A 27,978-nucleotide genomic window follows, 5' to 3' on the forward strand; every position below is an offset into this window, starting at 1 on the left:
ATCCCAGCGCAGTTGCTTTTATGAACTTGGCCCAGGACTTTGCGAGCAGATTATTTTTGCGTTCAGATTCCATTGAGGATTTTTGGTTAATCTTTGGGTGGCTTGTTTATTTAAATTAAGCCCTAATTAAGTTAAGAAGCTTTTTTTGCCATTTAATACTGTATCAGAGTAAAAGATTACGCTGCCAAACCACGCGTGCCTTTGTAACACAGCTGTATCTGAGGTAGTAAAATGTGCTATGCTGTTTCTGTTTCATTTACTGCACAGAAAGCACTTTATCAGAAAGAGGCACTTTTATTGTCAGTGTCATATGGAGGAATGGAAGAACTTGAGAGAATAAGGTTAACTGCCTGTTTCTATGTAGCTTATGATGTTGACATTTGTTTTCTGTGAATGGCACATGTAACAGACTCTGGCCTGTAGGCATATATAGATGATAACATGAGTTGGGTAGTAACTGGTAAAGAAAAAAGAAAACAGATGGCAAGTTCTCTAACTGTATTTGCTAGTTCATCGTGGAATGGGTTAAGGAAATACTCCATGCGTATAGTAAATGTGGTTTGTGTCTCTCATTTTCCTGAATACAAGCATGCAATTGGCAGTGACACAGTGGGAGCTGACTGTGGTCACTGAGCTCTGGCTGAGTACATCAGTGACCTCAGGGACTGAGCAATGTGAAATGCCATATTACAGGCCGGGACCCTCAGGCACTAGCCTCTTAATATAAAATGCAAAGCTCAGTATCTGCAATAGAGGTGGGTAACTGCTTCCCCTGAGTGTCTTGCACTGGAGAGTCAATGTGCTTCCTTTGAGTTTATTGCCTTATTTATATAATGTTTTCTTGGGAATCTTCTAAGCAAAAAAAGGGAGAAAGCAAGAGTATTTCTACCCCATCAGTCAAATATAATGTGGCTGATGTCCATTCAAAACTGTTTATATTGCAGGTATCAAGCTTTTGAAAATAGTTTACTAGCTAACTAAAGAAGATAAAGAATCCTGAATCTTGAACAACTTCCAGTGAATGAGTGTCTTGAAGGGGTTGGAAAAGAACTGTTTGAATTAATTATCTATTACTAAATATTTACTCACATTTATCCTTCACCAAGACAGGAATAAAATTGAAGTACTATAAAGATTCAGGGAGCATATCACACTGGCTAAATAAACACATATAGTAACATCATCTGTTGAAGTAAGAAATGCCATGTTTTTGCAGGCTTGTTAAGTCAAAAAAATGTATTGAATAGACTGGTGTATCAAAAACTCAATGAATAAACACACTTCAGTACCTAACAAGTAAGAGGGAACATATTCAGCACCAGGTTAGACTGCTTGTTTTAGTTGGCTGTTTGTACTTTAATATCTGTCGTGGCTTAATCCATTTTCTTTCCCACCTGGTTACTTCCCACCCCTCAGGTGTCCTGGTTGTCTGCTGTTAGAACGGATGCCTGGGAGGCGACATCCCTCTGAGCACTGCCACAAAGGTTGTTGGAGGACACTGGGAAGCTCAAACAAAAGCATGTTTGCAAAGAGGCTGTAAGGTATGTGTTGGCCGAGCCATGCTGCTCTCAGCATCCCTGCTGTACAAGGTCCTACTGACCTGTGGAAGGCTCTTGAAACACAAGCCCCTTCCCACGGGGTCGGGCAGGAACAACCACTTTTTTCCAGGAGAAAAAGCACTTTTTGGGAGACTCCTCTGCTACAAGAAGCATCTCTCCCAGTGAAGGTCAAGGTGAAGGTTGTGGGGCCACAGGAGGATGCTTGAGGTGGTTTTGGTACTGCAGTAACACCTCCTGGCCTGTTGTGAGCAGGAGATGGTTGATTTGTAGCAATGAGGCTTGAGTTAAGACTGGCCAACTCTGGGGTGACTGTTCCCACTTTTGGGGTGTTTGCCAGCTTTTCCTACCCTTCTGAGCACGTTGCTTGGAAGGTGCTTGGTCAGCTCACAGCAGTGCAGAAACTGAGCATTAGCCTTCAGGAGGCTCAGGGAGAAATGGCTGTTAATGGATTGTATGAGATTTCTTCTGAGAGAGGGATGGGCATGGTGGAGGGCTGGAAATGTCTCCTCCAGGGGCCTCACAGGAGTTCAGCAGCCCTAGACCAAGCTCCTTTTGGTTTTGCGTTAATTTCCCACTTACTCAGCTGACGCCTCCTGTCAGGTAATAAAATCTGAGTGAAGTTGGGTGACGATGTCAGCAGGCAGCAGCAGCATTCTGGGAGGAGTGGAGAAACAAAGGAGCAGGGTCTGAGCTGTCAGGTTTTCTGGTCACACCGGGTTCGTGCTGGAGGGCTCCACTTAGCATTCATGCTAGAGACGGGCTGGTGTGGTACCATCATTTCCCTCCAAGCGACCTGAAATCAGTGCTCACTTTAAGCAGGCAGATATCTGATTTTTTAATATGCTTTAAAATCATACTATGGCTGGACATGTCCTGGGCTGTGGCAATCCAGCCTGTGTTGTACACTCAAACTAGCCCTGCTTTAATAGATCCTTTTAGGAGGAAAGGAAGGAGCCTGGAATACGGGGGCATTTCTGCTGGTCAGTTTTCCTGGCTTTTTTACCAGGAGTGCAGTCAGTGTTTAGTGAATTACTTTACAAAATGGAAAATACACAACACCACAGAGCCACAGTGCAACCCCCTGCAGCACCTTGAAGACCCCTACAATTCATCCTCAACAGGCATTAGAGCTTCTGTTAAAAAGGCTTGCGTTTAGTGGTGTTGATCAGAGCAAATTCCAAGTATATTTTGCCTTTTCTCACTCTACAGAGTGCTGCTGCTAAACTTGAGACTCTACCAGCAGGAACAGAAATCAGATTTCATGCATCTAACAAGCCATAATGCCATCCTGCTAGTCATTAACAATCCAAAGTAGCTCTTGAGCTGTAAGCAAGCAGTCTGAGCTCTGGACTCAGAGGGGAAGCTAGGGAGCTCTTCTCTGCAACGTAAGTAGCTCAGACACCCACTCCGTGGCAAGAAAAATCACAATAACCTCTCCTGCTCTCCTCCTCTCCCACTCACCATTACTAATTTATCCTGATTGTAATGGCTTCTATTTGCTCTAAGCAGATCCTGTTCACTTCCTGAGAAGACTTGAACAGCTACAAGGACATAATATTCCCAGTGGAGGAGCTGTTCTTGGATTCAGGCAGATTCAGGCAGATATAATGATCTCTTGATGGGAGCCCCCCTTTTTCAATCACCCAACCCATGACCATTTTAATGTGATTGTAATCTGAAATAACACACGGGGAGCTGCATCTGGAGTAAGCCACCCCATAGTAATGACCTGATGTTTAATTTATTGTCACAGGGAAACATTTTGCAAATGATTCCTGTCTCTTCAAAAACCCAGCTGATGTGCCTGTGCAGGCTCTTGGGGCTGGAGGCTATGTCATGGGAGTGCTGTGTGGCACCAGAGGGTGGCTCTGCCACTGCAGGGATGCAGGGACAAGCTCATCCTCTGTGCACATCCACCCATGTGGATCACACTATAAGAGAGTTAAATATTCCCTGTCCATTCAGGTTGCAAAGCAAATGCTAACAGTGTCCTGGAGCACTGTCATTGACTCAAGAGGCTTTGCTGGTTATTTCTGAAGTTTCCCTGCCTTGGTGTCTCTCCCACATTCTCCCATTGGCACAGATCCTGGCTGGCTTTGCAGCTGCATCTCTGTTAAGCTCCTTGGGAGGAGGCAGAGCCTCTGAGGGCATAGAGCAATTCAAGCTTTCTGGGACAGCTGCTCTGTGCTAGGCCCTTTGTTCTTCTACAGCCGAGGGAGAAAGCAGTAGTGGTGGAGGACAGTTCATCCCGTCAAGCTGAGTGGGAGAAATAGCTCTTAAAATGTTCTTGCCTCTTTCTGTTGGCTATGACAGGTAATGTATTAATGGGGGACCAGTAATGGGACAGCCAGCATCACTCAGCCATGACTATATTTATCAAGTTTGTGCCTGCTCTACTGCTGTTGATTTAATCCCAGTGGTACCCCTGCAGGATGTCACTCCTGGAACCTCAACCGCCATGCTTGGTGTGCAGTACTCCATTATGCACTAGAAGCATTTTGCTGACAGGTTGGTGTTTGGTGAGGGAGGTCAGACAAGTTTCCGGGGGACAGAGGCTGCCAGTCTGCCACAGAAGTCCACCACTACAAAAGACACTTTAGCCCAGCCAAAAGCTAAGGTGGGACAGAAGCTTCACCGTGTGCCTTCTGGCATTCAGCCCTGCCTGTGCTTCCCTCCTGCTACTGCTGTTGAAGGCTGTACGGCTGTCACCCCATCACAGAGTCCTGAATTATGCTTCCAATGCCTGCTGTCAGCTGGGCTGTCAGTTCCTGAGTACCGTGCAGTGCCTTGGCTTTACGCTTGTCTGCACCACCCTGACTAACTGTGGGCATCATATAAACAATAAACACTAATTCACCCAATACCTTCCCTCTGTCCTGGGCACACATTAGCTAGTCCTAGGTGTAATCACGTCTCTGTCAACAGTGTAATCGTCTGTCTCCATGTAACATCTCCTGGACAGGCCTAATTTAACGGGTGTTTTATCAAAACTAGCTAATAAATTGTTTGCTGTGTGTGGTTAGCCAACCTGTTCTCAGCATGCCCATCACCCTCGTGTGGGGCCTGTAACCATTTTCAGTGCGTAGCTGGTCTTTGGCCTAGCTGGTAGCATACACTGGCAGGGCTCGGCTTGGATGCAGTTCATCTCTGCAGTGATGAGCAGCTCCATTGCGAGTGGGGCTGGAATACAAAACCTGTGAGGGCTGGGGATGTCAGCCCATGGGTTGGGGTGCTCTGGTTCACCCGTGTGCTGCCGTCGCTGCACCTTCCCAGGTTTGGGAGCAGGCTCGGGCTGCCTCAGGCAGCTCCTGTGCAGCCAGCCCCGCAGCCAGGGATTGTGTCAGATTGATTGTTTTTTGTATCCTTGGAAACTGAAAGGGCATTAAAATTGCATGGGGCATGCAGTGCTGATGTGCTCTCCTCCTCATAGTGTTGCCACTGGCTTGGAGATGGCTTTGGCCTCCAGCTGCCAGTTATCGGACTGGTTCTGGATCAAAACTAAACTCCAACTCAGCTATTGAGAGGGAAGTACCCTGTGAAATGCAGTGCTGTTGTCCATGACATCCCTGACCATGGCTCAGTACTTTCTCTGCTTGTGGCCTAGCCACAGTGAGCATTGGCATCATGGCAGAAAGCTTCTGCCCAAGAAGACCTATCTGCCTTGGAACCCTCCTGCCCCAGCCACAGGGAACCTGAGGCTGGCACTGGGCTCTTAGCATGAAGTTGCATGGTTGTGGTCACTGCTATTTAGAGCACATATGGCACTCGTCACCCACCAGTGTGAAGTGGGTTGGAACTGGCCTCACACAAGCCCCTTCTGGGCTTCATCACCTGACACTTAAAAGAAGTTCATGTAATTGCTCTGGGAGAGAGACTACAGGCAGAGCAGGGTAGCAAGGGAGTGGTTTTCCAGCCCTCATGCCCTTTTGTCCCAGCTTCCTTGCATTAAAGTAGATGTACTAAATTAGAAGTACCCATTCCAGTGGCTGATGTGTGGATGTTTTTCACCTTGTGCAGGAGCTGCACTCAGGTGTGCATAGGTGGCCCTTGGGAAGGGCTTTACCCCTTGTTTGGCTATACACAGTGCAGGGTGCGGGAGCTTCCTTTGACCTCTTGTGACAGCACCAGCAGCTGGGTTCGACTCCCATGGGTGCTGCTGTAGATGCCAGAGCTTGGCCCCTGTGTGTCAGCATGGGTTCAGCCATGCCCAAGCCTGTGCTGACATGGTTTTCAGGCAGCAACCCTGCAGCACTAGCAGCTGTGAGGAGAAAGCAGCTCCTCTGGAATCACGCATGGGAAGGAGCAGTGACAGGCTGCCTCCAGTCCGGGGGCTGCTGCAAGTGCACCCATGCTCCTACTGCTTCTCACCAGCACCCGCCATCCTGTCCCCAACCAACAAACCTGCCTTACATCAAATCTAGGTTAACTCTCTGTATCTCTCTTTCAGACACCACATTTTCCATTTTCTACAATGGTACCAGAACAAGGGCTCTCCCAGGATCTCATTTTCTCCAACCTTCTCAGTTGCTGCTAATTAATAACGTGGCTGCCTGGTCATGCAGCGTGTGTTCATCTGTATGCATGAAAGTAACATCAGCATCATGGGATCCTGCAAGTTTACTTGCTGGGGGAAACAGGTCCCTCATGGTATGGGAATTCCTCTGGCTAAGACAGCGTTTGCTGGGTACCAGTGCACCCCTTGGTGCTCTCCCTGGCTCCTCACAGCCCTGCAAGTCAGGGAGCTTCAGGTGTTCCCTGGCATAGCTCACACCACTGCCATGGAATGTCCACTGGCACCTCTGCCTTCAGACACCTGCTGGAGATGCCACTGACGGTTGACCTGCAAATCGACCATCAGTGGCATCTGGTGGTGGAAGAGTGGGAATATGTGTGCATGTGTGTGGGGAGGGGAGAACAACAGTTAAGAGAAACCACAGTTTGTTGTGGGCTTGACTAATGGGCATTGAGCACCAAGAAATCATACGGTAAAGTGCAACAGATCCCCACAAAGCACCGCTGGCAATGATTCACTGGTTAATGTACTGCTAACTGGGATTTATAGGTTTAATATTTCTCTGCTGCACCTTTTCTGTTGTTGTGCAAACTGCTTCATTGGTTTTCTTTCCTGTCCTGAGGTACATTAGAAGAGCATCTTTTTGGGTTGTTATTTCTTAATATACATATTTCAAAGGGTATTGAAACAATTGCTTGCCATTTATTCCTCAGGACTTGAAATGGTCTCTTTAATGTTCTAGTCCAATTTACAAGCTGGCTAACTATCTCATACCTATAATAATGTCTTTTTTTGAGGATCTAATGAATATAATAGCCACTGTGATTTTGTTTATTTCAATAGTGGTCATGCAGGATGAGCTATTAATGAAACTATCTTTAACTAAAAAAAGAAAGCACACCAATGCTTTCATAAATTTATAAAAAAGAAGTGTCAATAATCCTTTTTTTTTTAATGTTTGACTTAATATAGACATTTTAGTAGCTGTTTTTAATAATATACATGCTCATCTTCCCTTCCAGAGACCAAAACTGCGCTGTCAAGTGCTGAAGCAGCAGGCGCTTGAGCTCAGCTGTATCCCACAGAGCTACACTACCTGTTTGGGATAGACTCATCAGAACTGGGACTTACAATCCAAGGCATCTGTGTATACACTGTGCAAGGTATGCTGTTGCTGGGGTTCCTGAACACTGTGCTTCACCCTGTGGAGCCAGGAACCGGCTCAAGTAGAGCGGGGGAAAATGGGTTTGTTAGGATTTGTGGTATTTAAATTGCTGTGTAGTTAATGTCTGTAACTATTCATTTTTGAGACAATACACCTCACATAGATACATACATACACACATACACTGTTTATACATGCACGTGGCTCTGCTGGGTTTCATGAGTCTGCTAGTACGGTATCTTACCGGTACCCTTGTCCCCTTCAGACAAGGCTTCAATGATACAAGTGACCGGTGCCCTGGGGGGCAGTGCTGAAACTCCCTGACAGTGCCAGGAGCACCTGGGGCTCTGCGTTAGCTTTCAATGGGAACGAAGCTCCCGATGCAAAGGTGTGGAGCTCGGAAACGAGACTCGGCTCTAACGCACAGGGAGGTGCTGCACACCCCGCTAGAACCGCTCACCCAAGGCCGGTTAGTGCTGGCCTGTGCTCCTTAGCTTTGGGGTCCGCCTGGCGCCCTGCTCCCCCCCGCCTTGGCACGGCTCCCCGCCGCCCGGGGCTACCCCGCACGGTCCCGCCCCGCCCCGCCCCCGCCCGGCTCCCGCAGCGGCCGCGTTTCGGGGGTGGCGGCTCCTCCCGGCAGTGCGGTAGAGCGCGGCCGCCATTGCACCACGGCGCGCCCCGCACTCGGCCGCGCCTCCGTCCCGACACCCGGTACCGGCTCCAGCACCGACACCAGCACCGGCGGGGGGCGGGAGCACTGCAGCCGCACGGAACGCCCGCCGCGGCGCTGCGGGAGAGCGGGCTCCGCGGGAGCGGACCCCAGCGCCGCGGTTTTGCAGGGCTGAGGCGGCGGCCGGAGCCCGCCGCGCCCCGCGGCACCTCAGTGCGGCTCGGCGGGATGCGCCGGCGGTGACGGGGCCAGCGGGGGGTGCCTGGCAGGGGCCTGCGCCGGCCGCCATGGGGCCCGCCTGAGCGGTGCGGCTGTGGCGCGGAGAGCGGGGCCGCCCGTCCGAGCTCCGGCGGAGCGGTCCCGGTCCCGGTCCCGGTCCAGATTCAGGCCCGGTCCGCCGCCTGCCTCCGGTGCGCCGCGGTCCCGGCCTAGCGGCGCCTCCCCGCCGGCCGGCGCGCCCCCTGCGGGCGAACGCAGCGGCGGCTGCCCCCGGGCCCGCGGGCCGGGCATGGGCGGTGCGGCGGCGGCGGCGGGCGGGCGCTGAGGCGGGCGGCGGCAGCATGGAGGCCATCTGGCTGTACCAGTTCCGCCTGATCGTCATCGGCGACTCCACCGTGGGCAAGTCCTGCCTCATCCGCCGCTTCACCGAGGGGCGCTTCGCCCAGATCTCGGACCCCACGGTGGGCGTGGATTTCTTCTCGAGGCTGGTGGAGATCGAGCCGGGCAAGCGGATCAAGCTGCAGATCTGGGACACGGCCGGGCAGGAGCGGTTCCGGTGAGACCGGCGGCGGGGGCAGCGTGCGGGGATGCGGGCTGGGGCCGGCTCCCGCGGGGCCGCACCGCCGGAGGAGGCGTTTGGCGCTGGGACAAAGCTGGTTCAAACGCGCCTGTCGCTGCCCCTCAGCTTTTATCTTTTTCCCTTCGATTTGCTTTCGGTTTGGTAGCTCTGCCCCCAGATCGCCCTGAAGCGTTTGTGCCCCTGGACTTGTGTCACCGCACATGGCCGCGGCCCCGGTGTGCAGGATGTGCTGGCTGTGCAGGATGTAAGGGGGGGTGTAGGGTGCAAGTGTAGACGAGCGATGCCGCTGGCGAGGGGGACGGAGTCCGGAGGAGAGGCTGGGGTTTGGGCTGGGGACGTCTGTGGGATGTTTTGGGGATGTTTACCAGCCCTGCGCGGTAGCCGTGAGCGAGGAGTTGTGCATCAGAGGATGCAGCTCGGCAGGGAAAGCGCCTGCTCCCTGTTGGTGCAGGAGCAGTAACCAGGATGTTTCACAGCTGAACGCGCTTAGGCTCGCTAAACGCAATCGGATGTGTGGTTTGATCCTCTGCAGCGACAGCAGAGCTTAGCTGTGTAGGACAGAGAAAGGCCGGGACAAACCCTTAGTTGTGGCTGTGCAGAGGTGACGGGTGCTTTCTGGAGAGTGCAGCGCTGAGCGCTGCGTGGGCACAGACCTGTGAGAGGTTAAGTGATAGTAACGAAGACTTGAGAGGAGATAAAGGTGGCAAATGGGGCCATGCCAAGAGTTCCATGCGGAGCTGTGTGGTAAAAGCAGCAGTGATGGAGCAGGCTTGACCCCAGCTAAACGGGGGGGGGGGGGCTGGTGGTGTCATGGGACACACACTGCTCTGACAGTGCTGTTTGGAAGGGGTGTGATTGCACTTTCAGCTCCCTACCTCCCGTTTGCTTATATTTTACGTGCATCTTTAGCCCTTATCTGTGCTTTCACCCTGCTCTGTCGGGGAACAGTTTCCTTGCTGCACATCTCTGCGCAGCTTCACAGCTCTGCTTCTGTGCAGTAATGCCTGGCCTGAGGAATGCTGTGGTTTCATTCAATAGATGAAGCCTCCCCACCCTTCTCACCACCTTCCTTCATATCCGTGGTGCTGGCGCCTGGCCCAGGCTGTGCAGTAGTTGGTCCTTATCCTCTGACAGGTTTTCTGCTACCTTGCAGCCTTTTGGGGCGAGGAGCTGGTGCTCTGTTCTGCTGAGAGAGGAGGTGCTTTAGCTTGCAGTTGCATCAGCTTCTAGCTTTGGATCTCTGGCTGAGGCCCGTAGAAGGCATGCTTGGGTGCTGTCCCCTGCTCCTGTCTTTGCTGTGAAGAAGAAAAGGTGGTGGATAGCTCCAGTTTCCTTTCTTTTACACACTGGGGAGTTTGGGGCCCTGGAAGCTGCTTGCCCTATGTGCTGGTGGTTGACCCAGCCCAGCACTTGGGGTTGTAAGCATGATGAGCAAGCGACCTTCTGCGCAAGGGCAGGCTGCACTGCTGCCGTGGGCAGCAGCATGCACAGGCAGGAAGGGTGGAAGGGACAGGATGAGTGAGTGACATAAAAACCCCCACACCATGCAGCTTTGAAATGCCCTTCCCAAAGCACAGGCTTAAATTCCCACTGTGAAAAGCTAGAGGGAAGTGAGCAAACCCTGGTGTCTTTATGGTGCACTTGGAAGTATGAAAAAAAACAGGCAAAAAGTCTGGTTTGTGTTTATCCCTTTCAGATCACCATTAGCCCTGGGACAAGTTGTGCCCCATAAAGGCAGCAAGAAGCTCTTGGTCTCTTAAAAGCCATTTTTCTTGGCAAAAAGAAAGATGTAGATGTTACTGAAGCCTCTCAGACTTGTGGGTGTAGGCAAGAAGCACGATGGTGCAGGTGCTCTCCGGAGCCCTTAAACTTCTTTGTGAGAGCCCAGGGAACCTCTTAATCAGGAAATCTGTAGGAAGGAGCACCTCTCAGAGTTCTCAGACTTGAGCATTCGCACTCTGCTTTGCATAGTTTAACAGCTACTGCACAAGGAGGAAACCACTGTAGTTATCTTGAAGATACCTCATTGGCGTTCTCTGCCCTGCGGCTGTGCTGCATTTCTGCTCTTCCTGACCCCCATTGTGAGCTCTTTCACTCTTCATAAATTAGAAGCAATTTCCGTGCAGTCAAGGCTTAAATTACAGTTAGGCATGTGCCATTCATTCTGTTTTGCCTGATCAGGCCCCAAAACATGCTGCATGGCAATGCTGAGGTGGTGGCTTTGGGGATGTAGAGGAGCAGGGTCCCATTCTTCCTGGATCCATCAGGTTCTGCCCATCTCTGGTTGCTCACATACTGCAAGTTCCTTGCCTAAAACGTGATGTTGTGTAAGGTCATCAAAAGCAAAAGCATGTGCAGCCCTCACTCCCTGAACTGTGTAACCCCCCTACAGCAGAGCTGTTGAAGGACTCAACCAGACATGGACCTGGGTTCAGGAATTCCCACCATGGGTACAGAGCAGGGGAGACCTCCCAGCTGGAGGCAATAGCTTTATGTTAAAACTTGGCCAAAATAGGTGCAAGTCCCTGTACTGCTCTGCATGAGCATGGCTGGAGGAGGCAAGGTAGCAGTCTTGGAAGGGAACTGGGGGGTGACATGCAGTGTGAAGGCGATGTAGTCTGCTTCCTGTGTGTTGATAGGAAAACAGTCTGTAGAGAAGGTTTTAAGGAAAGGCGCTGAGACCTTCACCTAGTTTTATGTCAAAGCAGCATTCAGCTGAGATCCTGCCATGTCTTTCAGAAGTACCTGAGGCATTGTTGGTGTTGGCAGGAGGAGCCAGGGCTGGTAGCAGGGAACACAAGGGAGAAGCAGAAATGCCTGTGACAGTGTGGGGGTGAATTCAAAGCTCCAATATCTGCTTGCAGCTGGCTAGATAGCAAAAGGCAGAACTAATTCCCTCAGTGCCAAATGTGCAGATCTACTGTTGTCCTTCAGCCAGATAACTGGGAGAGGAGAAATCATCCAAATGCAGCCAAGTGTCTTTTTCCCCTCCTCTTCTGGATTTCTTCAGTTTTTGGCTGTGGATTTTCACCCATCATTGCATGTCTGTTGATAAAGCAATCCTTGAAAACTCCAGGTCACCTGTTCTTGGGGCAGTTTTGCCAGGTACACGCCTTATAGGACCAAATAACCCCTAACAATAGTCTCACATATCCAGACAGGACTCATCCCAAGGTAAAAATGCAGCAGTGCTCATATTTCCCCAGCAAGGAAACTTCAGGCACAAATGTGAGTTTATCTAGGGACTGAAATTGATCCTTGCTTTTGGATTTAGAATGAATCCATGACTTTGCAGAAACATTGCAGCTTTACAGCTTCTTGGTGTGTCCATGTGTAGTAGTGATGGAGCTATAGCTCTGCTCAGCCTCACAGCTCAGCTTCACTCCATGGCCCTGTGCTGGCTGATTCATTGTATCATAGAACGGTTAGGGTTAGAAAGGACCTTAAGATCATCTAGTTCCAACCCCGCTGCCATGGGCAGGGACACCTCACACTATTCCAGTTGCTGCTTCTGGCTGCGCTGAAGCCTGTGCTTTCTCAGAAGAATTACAGAAGAAGCTCTTCCCTGTGAGGGTGCTGAGGCACTGGCACAGGGTGCCCAGAGAAGCTGTGGCTGCCCCATCCCTGGCAGTGTTCAAGGCCAGGTTGGACAGGGCTTGGAGCAACCTGCTCTAGTGGAAGGTGTCCCTGCCCATGGCAGGGGGTTGGAACTGGATGAGCTTTAAGGTCCCTTCCAATCCAAACCATTCTGCGATGATTCTGTGCACTCCATTTCTCAGCCTGTGGTCTCTGGATACAATTTAATGTTGTCAGTATTTGGCAGAACAAGACCAGTGGTAATGTGCATTCTCCGAGGAAGCTTTGGTATCATTTTGCTGTTACTCAGGGGTCGGACTAGCTCCTTTTGGTGCATTAGTTGTAGCATCATTTTGACCAGTAGCACAGTGGAGAAGGTGCAGGGGTTGGTGGATGTCTACCTGCCAAGGCCCTGGATGTACAGAGGCGAGCTGCAACCCCATGGGCTGCCTTCCAGATAATGTAGCCCTCTTCTTTCTCATGTCTGTCAGAGTTTTCAGATGTCAGTTTTATGTGTCTGTTTGGTTTCAGATGGACCCTTTAATTTGTAACAGTGCTTCTAAACTGATGGGTTAAACAGGGTATGCAGAGGACTTATATGGTGGGGGATGGACTCTTAGGACTAACAACAAAGGGCATATGATAGAAAACAGAGACTGAGCGTGGTAGTGGGGATTTGGAACACAGCTGTGATGAATCAGCAGGGCAGTTACCCAAGGATGAAATCTTTAGGCCAAGATTTGAATGGCAGGCTCTACAGAGGACAAGCTAAAAGTGGTAAGACACTGAATGGCTCCTCTGCCCTGTATTCTGCAGTGCACACAGGGTGGTGGTAACACTGCTTTATTAAACAGAGACCAGCCCTTCAGAAGGGCTACAGAAAGAAAAAGCAATAATCAGAAGTCACACACAAACAAACAAAACCCCACCTGAACTCTCTCTGCCCTTCTTCCCAAGCAGCTGTAACTTACTTATACTTTTGTTGTGGTTCATTTGTTTCCAGGTCCATCACCAGAGCTTACTACAGGAACTCAGTTGGTGGACTCCTCCTCTTTGATATTACAAACCGCAGGTCCTTCCAGAACGTCCACGAGTGGCTAGAGGAGACCAAGGTGCACGTCCAGCCATACCAGATCGTCTTTGTTTTGGTAGGTCACAAGTGTGACCTTGACACACAGCGGCAAGTCACCAGGCACGAGGCTGAGAAACTGGCTGCTGCATATGGTATGAAGTACATTGAGACCTCGGCTCGGGATGCCATTAACGTGGAGAAGGCCTTCACTGACCTGACTCGAGATATATACGAGCTTGTTAAAAGGGGGGACATTTCAATCCAGGAGGGATGGGAAGGGGTAAAGAGTGGGTTTGTCCCAAACGTAGTGCACTCTTCAGAAGAAGTGGTGAAATCAGATAGGCGATGCTTGTGCTGAGCTCTTCTAGTGAGGCAAGTGGTGATGAACTCTACTAACCAAATGTACTTTACTAAGTGAACTCGGTGTGAGAGAAGGGAGAGCAACACTCCCGTTGTGAACAGCCTCCCGCAGTGTTTTGGACACCAGAACAGACCCCAGAAAGACATGTTCTGTTCCAAATAACCTTTCAGAACTGGGGGCTACAAACCTACAGGAGAGTGAGTGAGGGTGCATGTAGCTGTTGTAAGGAGACAGGAAGCAGAAATGAGGGGCTGCACAAGACAGGAGAGAGTATGCAGAGAGCTGGATGGGCTGGCACATGCCAGGGTACTGTACTTGTCCTCTTTTAAGTAAATCCATAGCTCCATGTTGGGTATCGAAGCCACAGTATTGGTACTTTAATAGTATGAGAAACAGGCAGACAGAGAGAAAGAAAGAGGACATCTTCCTTTGTGTCAGCTGTTTACTACAGGAAGGTGAAAAGGCAGCACAGATACTGTTTCCTCATAAGCCAGGCTCCACAGGAGAAGCTTACTGACATGGTGTGCACACTTCTGAATTTTCTTTCTTATGTTCTTGAACCTAGTTTGATAGCAAAGATTTAAAGAGGAAAACAGTAGTTATCTGACTGGTAATTAACATTTAAATTATTCCCCTCCCCAGTAGTGCTTTTCTTGCTGTGCTGAACTGGGACTCTAAGTAGCAATTCCTGCTCCAGTAGTAATTATTCAGTGCATTTTTACACATTTACTGCCTAGGTGAGTACCTTGAATGTACCCGAGTTCAGGGCTTTCCAATAGGATTAAGTGGTCAGGAGCACAGAGAGAACCACATCCTCATATGTTGTAGCTTAAGGGTGGGGTGTTGCAGCCAGGTGGGACACACCAACATTTCTCTCTTGCTAACAAACAGCAGTGTGCTGACTCTTTGGGTGTCTTACCAGCCAGGTCACAAGGAGGAATGGAAAAGGGGGAGACAGGGGAAACAAACATCAAAAAAAAAACTTGAAAAGCTTAACTCAGGTGCGTCAGCCATACTAAAAGGTGAGATTTGTTTTTAAAGAGGTTAAATAGCATAGAAGGCAACAGCTTCCATCAGTATTTTCTGCTGTTAAAGTGTCGTTTTCTTTCTTGGCATCTGTGGAAGACAAGAAACTAGCGCTGGGAAGGAGGAGCACACCCCAGGAGTGTCTGAGCAGGTGGAAAGGAAAGCCACAAGATGAGCTCGAGTAACATTTGTTTTCCTCCATGTTTTAATTTGACAAAAGAGGATCCATCTCAGGTTGGTTATGGGGTGGCAGCCATGTTACAAAAGCTACGTGTAGGGAGATGTTTCCTGGGAATGCCATTCACCACTTAGAAGCTTTGCTTCCGCTAAGTTTTAACTTAAGCTTTTGAAGTGCAGCAGGGTAACTGTGCTCCCACAGCAAAGGAGGGAAGTTCAGCCTATTAAAAGCAAACAAACCTATAGTGACTTTTTTCCACTTGAGTTTGAAAGCTTTATACACCAATCTGCTAATGGGCAGGAGAGAGTGATTAGGTAAAACCACAGGAAGCATCTAGTGCTTGATTTTAGGCCTCTAAAAATAGGGAAGAATAAAATACTTATTTACAGTTTTTTAAGCTACCTTGTCTGTAAAGGTGTGGGCTGCCTTGATCACTGTTGTGTTCAGCCTATTTCTCCCTTTGAACCCGGTCTCACAGTTTGCAGCACATGGGCAGGTCTGTATGAATTAAAACCCCTGTGGTTTCCATAGCAAAGCTGTACAAAACCCCCAAAACCCAACAACCAAACCACTGAACATGAGTAATGCTTTTATTCTCAGTGTTCTAGGAACAGTTTGAGTCCCTGGGCTCTGCAGGGGAGCAGCAGTATGGCACCTACTGGGGGGGGGACACTGGTAGGAAGTCGGAGGGAGGGAGGGGTGGCACTGGACCAGCACCTTACAGTAAGCGTCTCGCTTCTAACCCCTGGTTGCTCTTGAATAGGCTACAAACACATCAGAAACCTTGTGCTAAAGGCAGATTCAGCTGTGGTCAAGTTGAGTGCCCTGAAGATTAAACCACAACAAGAAATCCCTGTACAAACTTTCTAGGTAAGCAAAGCTGGAGCCGATTGCTGCAGAGCATGCCACAGGAGCATGGCTGCCCTGGCTCCCATGGGCTGATGCCAGCGGAGAGCACAAGGTTTGCTGGGATGGGTCTGTGAGTCCCGTTTTCACAATGGCAAGGGCAGACAAGTTCAAAAGGGGCAGTTTTTCTTTCTCAGAGTGGGAAGTCCACCAAGAAACCAATTTGGTGTTTCAGGGTCAGCGGTTGCGTCCTGGGCCACCTCACTGAGGGTGCTGCACTAACAGCAGTGAGAAGCTGGATCAAACGGTTCTTTAGCAATAGTAAAACTCTGTAATTTGCTGTGCAGAAACCTGGCCAGTATGAGAAAGATCACTTTTCATGAGACAACCACTGTTTTGTTTAATAGGTTTTGGACATTCCCCTTTACTGCTCCCAGAGACAAATTCCAGAAAGCCTGCATCAGTCAGTGCATGCAGGCCTCCAGAGTAAGTCTTCAATTTAAAAACACAAGGATCATGATTCTAAAGAGGAACAGTGCAGAAGAAAATGTACGCAGTCTTAACTACTTAGAGGTAATAAATGGTTATATTAAATGATAGAGAAATCATTATCTACATCTTTTTTCTAATTCCTTGCATTTTCTAGACAGCTTATTCAAATATAGGAAATGTAGATTCATCTGTACAAAATTTGGAATGTTTTTTTCTAAGATGAAGAGCTTATAGGATATGCTATGAATTCTTTTCTAACAACTGGTTTTAATGCTTTGACTTCTAGTGCAAGAGGGGCTTAGAGAAATCAGCAGGTGCCACCTTTCACAGGACAAAGGTCAGGAGCTCTTTTACTCTAGGACAAAAAGAGAAAAAATAAACCTAAGAGAAAGCTACTTTCTGTGGTCTGCACCACACATTAAAACCAATCTGCATGTTAGACTGCAACTGCTCAGACCCTCTGGAATAAAAGTGTACGATACACTTTCCGCTTTCTGTTATGCACTGTAACGAAATGTGAAAATACTGCTGTATTTAGCTGTCTGTATGTGATTGAAAACATGCTTGTATTTAGCAAAATGATTACTACGTGATAATGTGAAATTCAAAACTTGTAAAGAAACTTTGGTGGGTTTTTTTTTCCTCCCTCTCCTCTGTCCTTTACCTGTAAGTTGTCTACGTCCTGCACTTCTATAGCGCAGTAAGCTAACATGGACTGGCTCAACAATAAACAAGTACTCTTAGCAACAGCAGCCAGAAAGCCAACCCCAAACCAACCCCTTGCACTCTTCAGTAGCAGCCAAACCCAACCTCAGCCCCTGGGCAGCAGCAGTGCCACTGCAGCTGCTGCACGCTGACCTGCTCTCCCTCGGAGTAACAAAGACTTGACAGCAAAGGGCAGAGCAATGCTGGGCAAGGGAAGAATGACTTCTTGTCTATGAGGTTTGGGGTTTTACTTACTTCATATCAAAGAAACACCCAAACCACTGTGGCCAGAGCCATCTCCTACCCCAATCCCAAGCCTGATACTTTCTGAATCAACTGAGCAGCCCCAGCGCTGTCACCATTAGGGCATTGTCAGCTGCACACAGTATTTGCTCCTGCAGAAACACTTAACTCATCATCTCATTGTGCCCAGCACAGGCAGGCGCTGGCTGCCCGAGGACCAGCCAGCGGGAGCATGCTTTGGCCTGCTGGGAGCTCATTAATCCAAATATTGAAGAGAAAATTGCTGGAGAAAGCAGGACGTGTTTGCAGCTGCCCTTCCCGTCAGTGCTGATGCTCTTACACAGGGCAGCACAGCAGTCCGTGGGCTGAGCAGCCCCATGCCCAGCCAAGCCTGGCAGCCCCACGTACCTGTTAGTCACAGAATGCATTTGATCCAGACGTTTCTCTGCCACAGCCGGAGCCACAGGAACAAACAGCATCTCCCTGCATGACAGGTACGGATGAGCCAAGTCCAGGTGCTCCCTGCAGCTGGTGGTAAGGATGTCCCTGGGTTCTGCCCATCCCTGCAGCTCTTGCTCTTTCACAGCCACAGAGCTGCGGGGTCGCTAATTCAGATGTGCTGACTCACACTCCCTGTTTCATTTGAGCTGCTGTTCAGCAGCTCCATGTCTCATCTCTGCTGCTTCAACTGCATTTTCACACACACACACACACACACACATATACCCCCATGAAGGGAGGGAAACAAAATCAGATGAGATCCATGATTCCTCACAAAGAAAGATGCACAAAACCAGCTGTTTGCCACAACTGCTTAGTTTTACTATTTTAATATCATGAAATAAAAGTACAAAAAATTTACAGGTATACTGTTTCTTACATGAAGACTGAACGGTTGACATTTGCATTTATTTTGCAGCGAAACCTGTATTCTCAGTCACAGAATGTGAATATGTAGCCACTGACATCACCACTGAGCATTTCAGTTTAGAAAGAAACTGCAGAGGTAAAAGGCAACAATCTCGCAAGGCGCCGGAAAACCCCAATAAAGACTCCAACTGTTGACACCAGCAGTCGGGCCTCAGTAACGCACCCTCACCCGATACAGGTTTCACCACTGGGAGGCTGAGAGGGGTGACCCCTCTTGTCTAAGGGATCAGAAGTGGGGGTTGTTTACAGGCTACCAGTGCTTTGGGTCCTTGTTCAAGGCGTTTGTAGAAGTCGGCAGCGTGCACATGGGTATGAGAACGAAGGGGAGAGATCACCTGCAGCCCTGACGCAGCCTGTGCTGCTCATTCACCACTCCTCTCTGCAGAGAGGTCACAAAGTCTTGTGTGCAAAGTGCTGAGAGTTCAGTTACAGGCAGTTAACTAACCCACTGGTAATAAAACCACACTTATCCACTGTGGGTATCTGGGAATGCTCACTGAGTGATGCTGCCCGTTAACTGACTGAAACAAAATGCAAGACTTCACTCTGTTTTCTCTGTTTCTTAGCACATCACAGCTGCACATCTCCCTGCCCAAGTCACCTTCAGCTCCATCATCTGTACACAGAGATTAAAAAGTAAATCCCTGCTCCAGTGCCAGACTCGTTTCACGCATGCCCCTCAACTTCGCAGACAAGCTCTCAGGTAGAAATTTAGTTACAACAGACTGGTCTGATCAAAATACTCTGTCCTTTGCTGGACTCCATGGTGCCTTTTCAAATAATTCATTTCCTGAAGCATGCATGAAACCAAATTCTGAGTTTACAAATAAATAAAATGGTGGTCACCATTAGTTTTTATACATTTTACCCTTTACTGAAATGCTTAAAGTAACTCAGTCCCTTGAGAATGAACTTTGGGGGTGTTTAAATAAAAAATACTTGGAAATTGAAACCACATTTAAAATTGGCAAAACTATGCTTTGTTTTTGGAAGGGTCTTGCTTGTTTCTTCTCTTTACATCCCAATTATAAACTCTAGCCATATCTGAGAGTGTGGAATTAAGGAAAGAGCCTGTGCATTCAGATAGGAAAAAGAAAGACAAAAAAGGGGGAAAGCAGGTTAGAGACTTGGACACACTTCACTGACTTGTAACTGTCAATATATAAACCATTTAATGAAAGAGCTGGCTTGGTACAAAGCCTTAACACACAGGAATATACTACTAACTAACTGCAGCATTTATACCATTCACTTAAAAACCTCCAAAAAGATACTCCAGAGAAACACACCTTTAGTTTTACTCACAGCCACTCTTTCCTGATGTCAGTCGCCCTGTCTGTATCAGCTCTTTGCCTATTTCAGGTACCCGTAACTTCCTGCAGCACTAAGACAGCTTAAGTATCAACTTGAAAAAACAAGCAGTTGTGCCTTTGTTCACTACATCTAATGCTTCACCTGATGGCTGCCCTCAGCAGTGTACATAGACATAAACCCCAAGTTAAGCAATGCCTAAGCAGCACCAAGCGTGCTGCAGCAGGGCTTGCATGGCTTGGAGAACATGGACACAGTTGAATCGGGTATGATGAGCAATAGATCAAAGAGCAACATGCTCTAGAGAGGAAGGAAGAGTCACTTTGCTTTGAAATGGCCACCTGGCCATCAATCCACTGCACCGATCCACGCTTCCAGTCACTCCCAGTCTAGTTCTGCAACCACAAACACAAGCCTTGCTACATCTATAGCCTCAGCACTGAAAACAAAATGTTCCCTTTCGCTGCTAGGAAAGGTGAAACTTCTGGAGTGCTACAGAATCATAAGGGCAGCCAGTCTCAGATAAAAACATCAGGGAACTGGTACTTTCCAGTGTTAGCTCTCACATGCACCTCTTCCCCCGCCAACAAAGAAAAGGATACTGACTTCTGTAGTGGTGAACTGGTCTCTAAGAAAATCCAGGTCTTCCTCTAGAAGGTCAAGGTTTCTTGTGGCTGTTGACAAATTCTTTTCTAACAGAGCCTGAGCTTCATCAATATCATATTCAAGCATCACATTGGCCTAAAACAAGAAAGATTGGTAAAAGCTGTTACCCTTGCATTGTAAGGAAAAAGCCATAGCAGGCTTATTTCAAGCTGCTGTTTGTAACTTAGCACATTAACAGAAGGCTGTCCTGACAGGTCAAGGCAACAAGATTCGGAACAAGCAATGCCAGAATCCACTCAAGGCCTCTGCCACTGCATTAACTGTAATAAATCCCTCTAGTGACTTCAGAAAGGTTCTTGTCCTATAGCTAAGCAACAAGGGACTTCTCTCCCTGTGGACTGCATTCAGCCTTTCAGGTTATTAGCATCTCCACCATATTTCAAAAGAGAGACTTGACATTTCTTAGAAGCACCTTTCAAGAGCCACATGACTCTAGAAACAGTTTTTGTTCCACTCAAGATTAACCTCGGGATCTGTGTGGAACACTGACAAACAAACAGCCTCCAGGCACTGGTCATTAACAGGTATTTTAAGATACAACTCGTGTCAGAGTCCTTTCCTTTACCATGGAGGTTTTTGACCTATCTTTGTGTCAGTGAGAAGCTGCCGCATGAAGAGATAAACGAGCAGTATCAAGATGCCCCAATGAAGCTTTGTCCCATCTGAGAACTGTGCATTGAGCAGCCATGTGCTAACTAGACGTGATCCCAGAGATGCTGCATGGAGCTGCAAGAGGGAATCAGCCATTCTTCTCCTGAAATAACCAGAAGAGTTTCCCAAAAAACAGTAATGCACAGAGCCCAACATGCAGACTGTAAGCAACAAGGAGATAAAGGCAGAAGGCCAAGAACACCTAAATATAATACTGCTTGTGGCATTTCATTACAGCTTTTCCATACGAACCATCAACAGGATGAACTTTCTCTGATACTCTGTTACAAAATAAACCTGGGATGCTCCCTGGAAGTCAATGTTTGTGAATTCTGAAGACAGTCTCCTAAAAGCAAGAGGTGTCAGATCAATCCCTCTATGACAGAGAAGTGGGAGAGGCTGGGAGTAACTGCCCAATCAGCCCAGATGGTGAGCAGGTCAACAATGCGTCTGTTGTAACCAAGTGGTTTGGTTTGGCAGCCAACACAGGGATTTAGGAACATCCCGGATTTAGAAGTATCAAAATAAACATTAGCAGGTTATCTCCACATAGAGGAAGCCTTTGAATACAAAATATCCCAACCTGGTATATCACTTAAGTACTTAGAAATCTGTGTTTTGAGCTCTGATCCCACCAGTCTCTAGCACGCTAAATGCTGGCAGGTACCTGTGAGTAACAGAAACCCCATCTTTTCCTAAAAACATGGTTGAAAAGGGAAAGCAAGATGCTAAATACCAATAATGCAGAAGATGGGAAGCTGGTTGCCAAACTGAAGTTATTCCCACCCCAAGCAATGCTGGATGGTTAATTTGAACCACAAAGTGATAGAAGAGGTAAGGAAAACATTCACCAATGTGCTTTTTGGAAAGAGCAAACCAGCAAAATTACAATTCTCTGAAGTATTTGCTGTTCAGCACCAAATAAATCCAACATGAAACCTTGACTAATGTGCTGAAATGTCTTTGTGAGACTTGCCCTTCTGACAGGGGCAGCTCCACTGTGCACACAGGAACAGAATTATGCCCATAGCCACTAGAAGTACCGGTGAGACAGCAACAAACACTGTCTTCTGTAAGCCTTTTGTAAGTTATTTAAACAGTTTCAGAGAAAGTTCCATTTTACTTACCCCCAACCACAAACAAACTTTATCTGTAGGAGGAACTGAAGCTTTGCAGTAGAGATTATCTGCCAATAAAAATCTGGTTTCCATTGGATTTGTGGAATCCTTAAGACAAATGATAAAACTTAAAATTGCTATTTTTCACTGGAAACTTATGTCAAAGACATAAAACTTACAGTAAAGAGCACACTTTTCTGCTTTTTTGCCATTGCTACAGTATTAACTTTGGTGGAGCTCTATGCAATTGTACATCAACATTAAAGTTAGAGCTCCAAGAATAAAGCATTTTAAAAAGATGTATTTAAAAGCAATACAGAAATCTCTATAAATAATAGATGAAGTCAAAGCTTAGCTGCAATCTATACACTGTTAACAGTTTGCATTACAAGCAGGTTTTGAACTAGCTTCCAAAAAGTACTACATACCTTTAAAAACAATTCTGTTATTTATAAAGGCATATTAAGTGTGCTCTCCAAAACATTTCTTGCAATGTGTTCTGTCAGGGTGGAAAAGTAGTTAGCTTTTCTCATACTCATAGATATTCAAAATAAGTTTACCTTTTTCTTCTGCATGTGTTTTAAAATTTCTAATGTCTGTTTAATTTCAGGAATCTGACTTTTTAGCCTGTGAATTAACAACAGTCACGTATTATTTTACAGAGACACAAAGTTTCCTAAACAAGCGAGCAGTTTTATTACACAATCCAACCTCCATTTCCAAACCTGAAACTCTAACAGCCTTCCAGGCTTCCAAATGCAGATTTGAAAGCTATGGCATGTAAAGGCACCTCAGCTCCAGCCCCACCGGCCCCGCAGCACTCTGAGGTTCACTGGTTATCTGAAGCAGAGCAATGCATACTGCTTTCAAACTGGAACACTTGCACTGACACTAACAGATACCTCTTTGCTAAAATACTCTATTATTGCTTATTTCTGATCTTCCCAAAGAGGGAAACCTCAGCAGAAACACAGATAAAAGACCCCTCCTCGACAGCCCCTGCAGCAGCATAATGGGCTCCGACAGCAGTGGCTGCCAAAGGCAGGCCTCCAGGTAGAAGTCAGGAGCGATATTTGTCCATGAAGGAACTTTAATCTACATAAAAATATTGCATCAAGCTATGATTTTAGAAATCTGCTTCTTGCTTGGCTTCAGATCAAGACTGAAGCTATGGAGGAGAGTTGAGGTCACCGACCCAAAAGTTACAGGCTTGATACAGTCATCATTTGACAAAACTGCATTCTTATTTACCCCAGGTGACCACATTTAAGAGGCTGCAGCAGTACTGTTTGGCCTTAAAGGCTTAAGAACCAATTCAACAATACTGGAAGTTCTTTTGCATGTCACTCTCAAGAAGAGGAAAAAGAAAGCTGGGCTTTCCTCGAGGTACTACAAATATCAGCTCCCCTAACATAAAAACGTTACCTCTTGGGATATTTTAAAATAGACTTAAAACAATAAAACTATGCTACACATTTCCCAGTTCTGCAAAGATGAGGACTTACCTCCTTTTCTTTTGGGCAAGATTAAGTTCCAAAAATTTATACTTCTGATACTGCTCATCCAGCTTCTTAAGAACTACATCTGCTGTCTCATTTCCAGGCTGTTTCATAAAAGAATCTACATCTTCCTTTAAGGAGAAAAAGAAACCCTCAATGTTAGAACAGTTTTACAGCACTCCTAGATACAGTCATGCTCTCATCTTTCTGCAGCGAAGTCTAGAGGGGGTTCTAGAGGCAAATAAACTTCTTGTTCTCTGGAGTGAGGTGCAAAATCATTTACTTTCCCTTCTTAGTCATCTTTTCAATTCCCCCTCCCCTCTTTTTTACGGCAGGGAACTACAGGATAGGTGCAAGGACTATTTCATAGCCAGATTTGCTAGTACCTTGTCAGTGGTGCTTCCAGTCCCAGCAGATGTCGAATGACACCTGACAGGGATGGGTATCCTCAGACCACTGCTAACCCCTGCTTTGCTCTCCCTACAGCAGGGATAATGCTTCTCTGTGGCTGATCAGATTACAAACTGTTCAGGATAAGACTGATGAAGGAAAAGAATCATGGCCTGATCAAGCACGTTGTAGTAGAGACACAAAGAGGAGGAAAACTGTGGTATCTGCTCAGGCAGGCTTTATGGTAGTGAACAGCTCACCTTCAAGAGCTCCTATAGCCGGCAGGAAGCCATGGAATCCTCTAGAGAACAATGCCAGCCAGTCCTACCATCAGCTGGAAAAGCAGCCAGGGAGGACAGGCCTGAGCAGGCAGGGATGCTGACCTCTGCAAGTGCCTCCTTCAGACTGCAGGAAGCTTCACCTGCCTGTGGGCAACGTTCTCAGCCTCCTGAAAGGCACGTGGGGATCAGCCATACATTTCTGACCTTGACATTTACCCACGTATAATTCAAGATGACCCACTGCTGCAATTCTGTCCTTCTTTCTCTTCATAGCTCTGTGAAACCTGACAGAAGCCTACCACAGGCCTCTTCACTCCCTTTAACTAGGTGTTTGCATTCCAGTAGTTTCACACCAGAAAAAGACTATAACATGCTTCTAAAGCACTATCAGACACCTATCTGGTTCCCTTCATTATGACTCCTAAATTCTCTTGGCTAAAGAAACTTACTATGAAATGGCTGAACCTGGTGAGAACTCACCCACCTTCCTTATCAGGAAGGAAACCTGCAGCACAAATCTGAACTCCAGAAGAGACTCCAGCAGGCAGCATGGTGTTAAGTGGTGCAACAGAGCCCAAGAGACCAAGTTTCAGACTAACTGCCCAAGGAATGTCTTAAGCTACCTCACCGACAACAGCAGAATAAGCATTCCTCATGGAGCCTGTAGAGAAGCTTTAAACAAAGAAACCCCTAAGGATTAGATTCAGGCAAGCGTTGTACAAGTGAGGCCTGAGGATGCTCTGACATGAAACCCCCTCTTATGGAAGCTCTTCTGCTCATGTAAATCACCCAAGACAGAAGGAAAAAGCAGGTGAGCAGCAACTCACCTCACACACTGCCTGGCACCTCCTGTGCCCCAGCTAACACCTGCTTGTAGACACAGGACAGAACCCAAGTCCTCCTGAAACAAGAATGCTGCAAAGTGAATCCAAGCCCCTGCATGCTGGTGGTCTCCTACCAGTGCACAATGCCCAGCCCAAGGCAGGCTCAGATTTACCCCCCAGGTTTTTCAACTGCAACGTCCAAGCCCCACTGGTTGGACTTTCAACCCATCTTACTCCACTGCAAGGCTGAGACATGGTCACTTCTTTGAGCTTGAACAGAACAACTCTCTAGCAGAGCTGGGCATCAATGGTATTAGGATGCCTGCTTCATGGTGTGTCATGCAGCATCTCAACTGCAGAATTACCCTACAGGTTGTGCAAGGCCCTGCCAGGACTCATCTGTCTTTTTAGGAAGAAAATTCACTGGTAAACACCACTGTTGTGTGTTAGTCTTTGCTAACTTCAAGCCCTGAAATACAGCAGGATGGCACCTTCCCACACAGCCTTATGTTTATCTTTTAAGTGACGACCCAAATAAAGAGCTGCAGGCACTCGCTCTGCTTCTGCACATCAGCACCTGTGGGCATATGCAGAGAGCATAACAAAAGAGATGTGCTCAGATTTGAATTCCCTATCCTCCCACTCACACACATGCCAAGGAAGATACTTTATTTGGAAACACCTGGACAACAGCTCAAAAGAAAACAGAGTTGGAAAAGTTCTGTTTGGAGTGACTTTACAGCTCCAGTGAAACCTTGAGTTAATGCTTCATGCCACTTGAAGTCTAGAGAGGCACAAGAATCCACAGACCAATGCCTACGAGAAGGTATTTACCATAATAAACTGTTTGAAGAGCCTCTACTGAATTGAGACACTTAAAGAAAGCATCTCTGAGGACAACATTCACCATAAGACTGCCCTTATAGCATGTGGTGGGAGGAAACATCAAGCAAGTGATCAGCAAGTTTTTATCATGGCAGCCATACAACAAAACAGAAACCTATTGTCTGAAGAAAAAGCCTGTAATGAAACCACTCTCAAGACCCTGGTATTTTCACTTTGTGGAGCAGATACCATTAACAACTTCTTAGTGTATGCTTCCTTTGAATAAAAGAAAGTCTGTCTTAACATTGACATCCAAGTATGCTAAGATCATGATTGAGGATGTCTTCTGCAGACACATCTGTATTTGATATGAGCATCTCTTGAAACTGAGAAGTAGGAAACTTCAGTGGGTTTCAGATGCCAACACAAGGTTAAGAAGTGAACAGAAGCACAGAACAATCCCAGGTCACATCATACAGCACATGAGATACTTCAGACACAAGCATCAAAAAGGAACAACGTGGAAGCAAATAGGAGCTGCACCCACAGCTGCCAGCATGAAAACAAGGGATGTGACAGCCCCCCTCAAAGGTCTGTGGTTATCTCCTGTCCCCTACCAGCGGCCACCTCCACTGAGAGCCAGCATAGACCACACGTTCTCCTCTGTCATAAGGACGGAGGTATCGCAGTGCAGCTGGAGCCATGGCCCTTCCCTTTCACCTGCATCCATACTAGTCTCCCATAAGCGTGGAAGGAAGTGGGGCACAGATAGCAACACTTTTACATCCCAGTAAGATTTGCCAGACCCCAAGAACTGTTAAAGAACCTTAAAGAAAAAGCAGGATCTGGATGCACTGAATTCCAGGGCACTGTATGTATTTGTTCAGGACCTACTTCCTGGGAAGATACAGAGTAACATGGGTACTACACCTAGAAATACCAAAATGCAAGTCAAATCCATTTATCTCTGCAAGAACAGTCACAGCTGACCAGTTCAAACAGCTCTGGTAAAGATGCCAGCACAGATCTGAGAAATGCAGGTTTATCTCAGTAATAAATCTCAGCACAAAGCAGCACAATGACTGACGTGTTCAGGGCAGATGTCAGGCGTTCCAAGATGCGACAAAGGCAACCCAGGTACAGCCAGTGTGATTGATACTTATTGATCAAGTGAGATAAAGCAGCAATCAAGGGAGAGCAATCAGAGCCAGCCCACAGCAGAGAGTGAACAGATACCTTTGAAACCATGTCACTGTGCCATCGATGAGTTCTTCTTTCCAACCAGTCAACAGATTTATTAAACGCTTGGGAAATGGCCTTCTAAAGTCAGATAAACGGGTTCAGCCTGTTCTCCAAAAACACGCATTTGCTGGTCTGTAGGAAACCAGCCTGGCACCGCAGTCACTGCCAGAGACTGATTCAGCCCCAGTCAAGGACTAGATTATGAGGGGAAGACGCAGGTAAAGGCGCTGGCAGCGCGGTACGGCATTGCTGGAGGTGAAACAGAACGGGCGCTATGCAGGAGGAGCCGCTGTGAGGAACCACGCCTCAGTGTGTGTGATGGGAGGGCTCATTCGTAACACGCTCTTCGCTGGCACGTGAGCTCGATAGTGAGCTGACATGATACCGCTTAAAACCAGGACTGGAGTCTGCCGCGAGGAGGGAATACAAATAACGCCACTCCCCCCTGCAACCCCTCAGGACTCAAGGCACCCCCAGCCCCCGGGACCCTGCCCCGCCTGGGGGAAGAGAAGCGCTCCGGAACGGGGCTCTCCCTGCCGAGACCGCAGAACGGCCGCGGGCAGGGCCGGGCCCGCGGGACGAGCCCGGGGCGCTGTGAGGGGGAGCGGAGCGGCGAGGAGGGGAAGGCGCCGCCTTCCCCCGGCCGCGGCGGGGCCGCTCCGCAGCACAGTGGAGCACAGTGAGGAGCAGCCCCGCCGCCCGCGCGTCCCCCGACACCGCCCGCCAGGCCGCGGCCCCGCCGCAGGTGCCGCCTCACAAGGAAAGGGCCCGGCTGCCGGAGCGCGGCTCCCACTCCTCCTCCCACCCCCGCCGGCGCTCGGAGCGGCCCGGCCGGCGGAGCCGCCGCTCACCACGAAGACCGCCTCGGGGATGCCGAGGGGGCCGCGCTTCCCGCCCGCCGCCGCCTCGCCGCACCCAGTCTCGTTACTGGTGGCCGCCGCCATCTTGGGAACCGACAGTGCGTGCGCGGCCGTCCCTGGGACGCCAGGCCTACGTCACACGCCGGAGCCGAGCGCGATCCCATCCATTGGCTGAC

The 27,978-nt window shown here is 48.2% G+C and overlaps 2 protein-coding genes across 7 annotated transcripts; one reads left to right on the top strand and one right to left on the bottom strand.

Moving 5' to 3' along the window:
- Positions 1-8,368: 8,368 nt before the first annotated feature.
- RAB39B (RAB39B, member RAS oncogene family) lies at positions 8,369-16,879 on the top strand. Of its 4 annotated transcripts, XM_062607412.1 has the most exons (4): positions 8,370-8,682; positions 13,286-13,506; positions 16,173-16,338; positions 16,544-16,879. In XM_062607412.1, the coding sequence occupies exons 1-3, from the start codon at positions 8,468-8,470 to the stop codon at positions 16,253-16,255; spliced, it is 519 nt and encodes a 172-aa protein (XP_062463396.1). In that variant the 5' UTR covers positions 8,370-8,467; the 3' UTR covers positions 16,256-16,338; positions 16,544-16,879. The 4 variants fall into 4 exon arrangements, with proteins under 4 accessions (XP_062463393.1, XP_062463396.1, XP_062463394.1 ...); XM_062607409.1 differs by having other exon boundaries at positions 8,369-8,682; positions 15,790-16,879; XM_062607410.1 differs by having other exon boundaries at positions 8,371-8,682; positions 16,173-16,879.
- Positions 16,880-18,019: 1,140 nt separating this feature from the next.
- On the bottom strand, positions 18,020-27,947 carry VBP1 (VHL binding protein 1). 3 transcript variants are annotated; one of them, XM_062607413.1, is made up of 6 exons: positions 27,794-27,947; positions 23,387-23,511; positions 22,442-22,508; positions 21,891-21,989; positions 20,049-20,187; positions 18,020-19,179 (listed from the first exon to the last, which is right to left on the bottom strand). In XM_062607413.1, the coding sequence occupies exons 1-6, from the start codon at positions 27,884-27,886 to the stop codon at positions 19,109-19,111; spliced, it is 594 nt and encodes a 197-aa protein (XP_062463397.1). In that variant the 5' UTR covers positions 27,887-27,947; the 3' UTR covers positions 18,020-19,108. The 3 variants fall into 3 exon arrangements, with proteins under 3 accessions (XP_062463397.1, XP_062463399.1, XP_062463398.1); XM_062607415.1 differs by lacking the exon at positions 27,794-27,947 and adding an exon at positions 23,767-24,579; XM_062607414.1 differs by lacking the exon at positions 21,891-21,989.
- Between the last annotated feature and the right edge of the window lie 31 nt (positions 27,948-27,978).

Source organism: Pezoporus occidentalis, unplaced genomic scaffold, assembly GCF_034315485.1.
Source record: "Pezoporus occidentalis ecotype Australia unplaced genomic scaffold, CSIRO_AGI_Poc_V1 ctg123, whole genome shotgun sequence".
Lineage (NCBI taxonomy): Eukaryota > Metazoa > Chordata > Aves > Psittaciformes > Psittacidae > Pezoporus > Pezoporus occidentalis.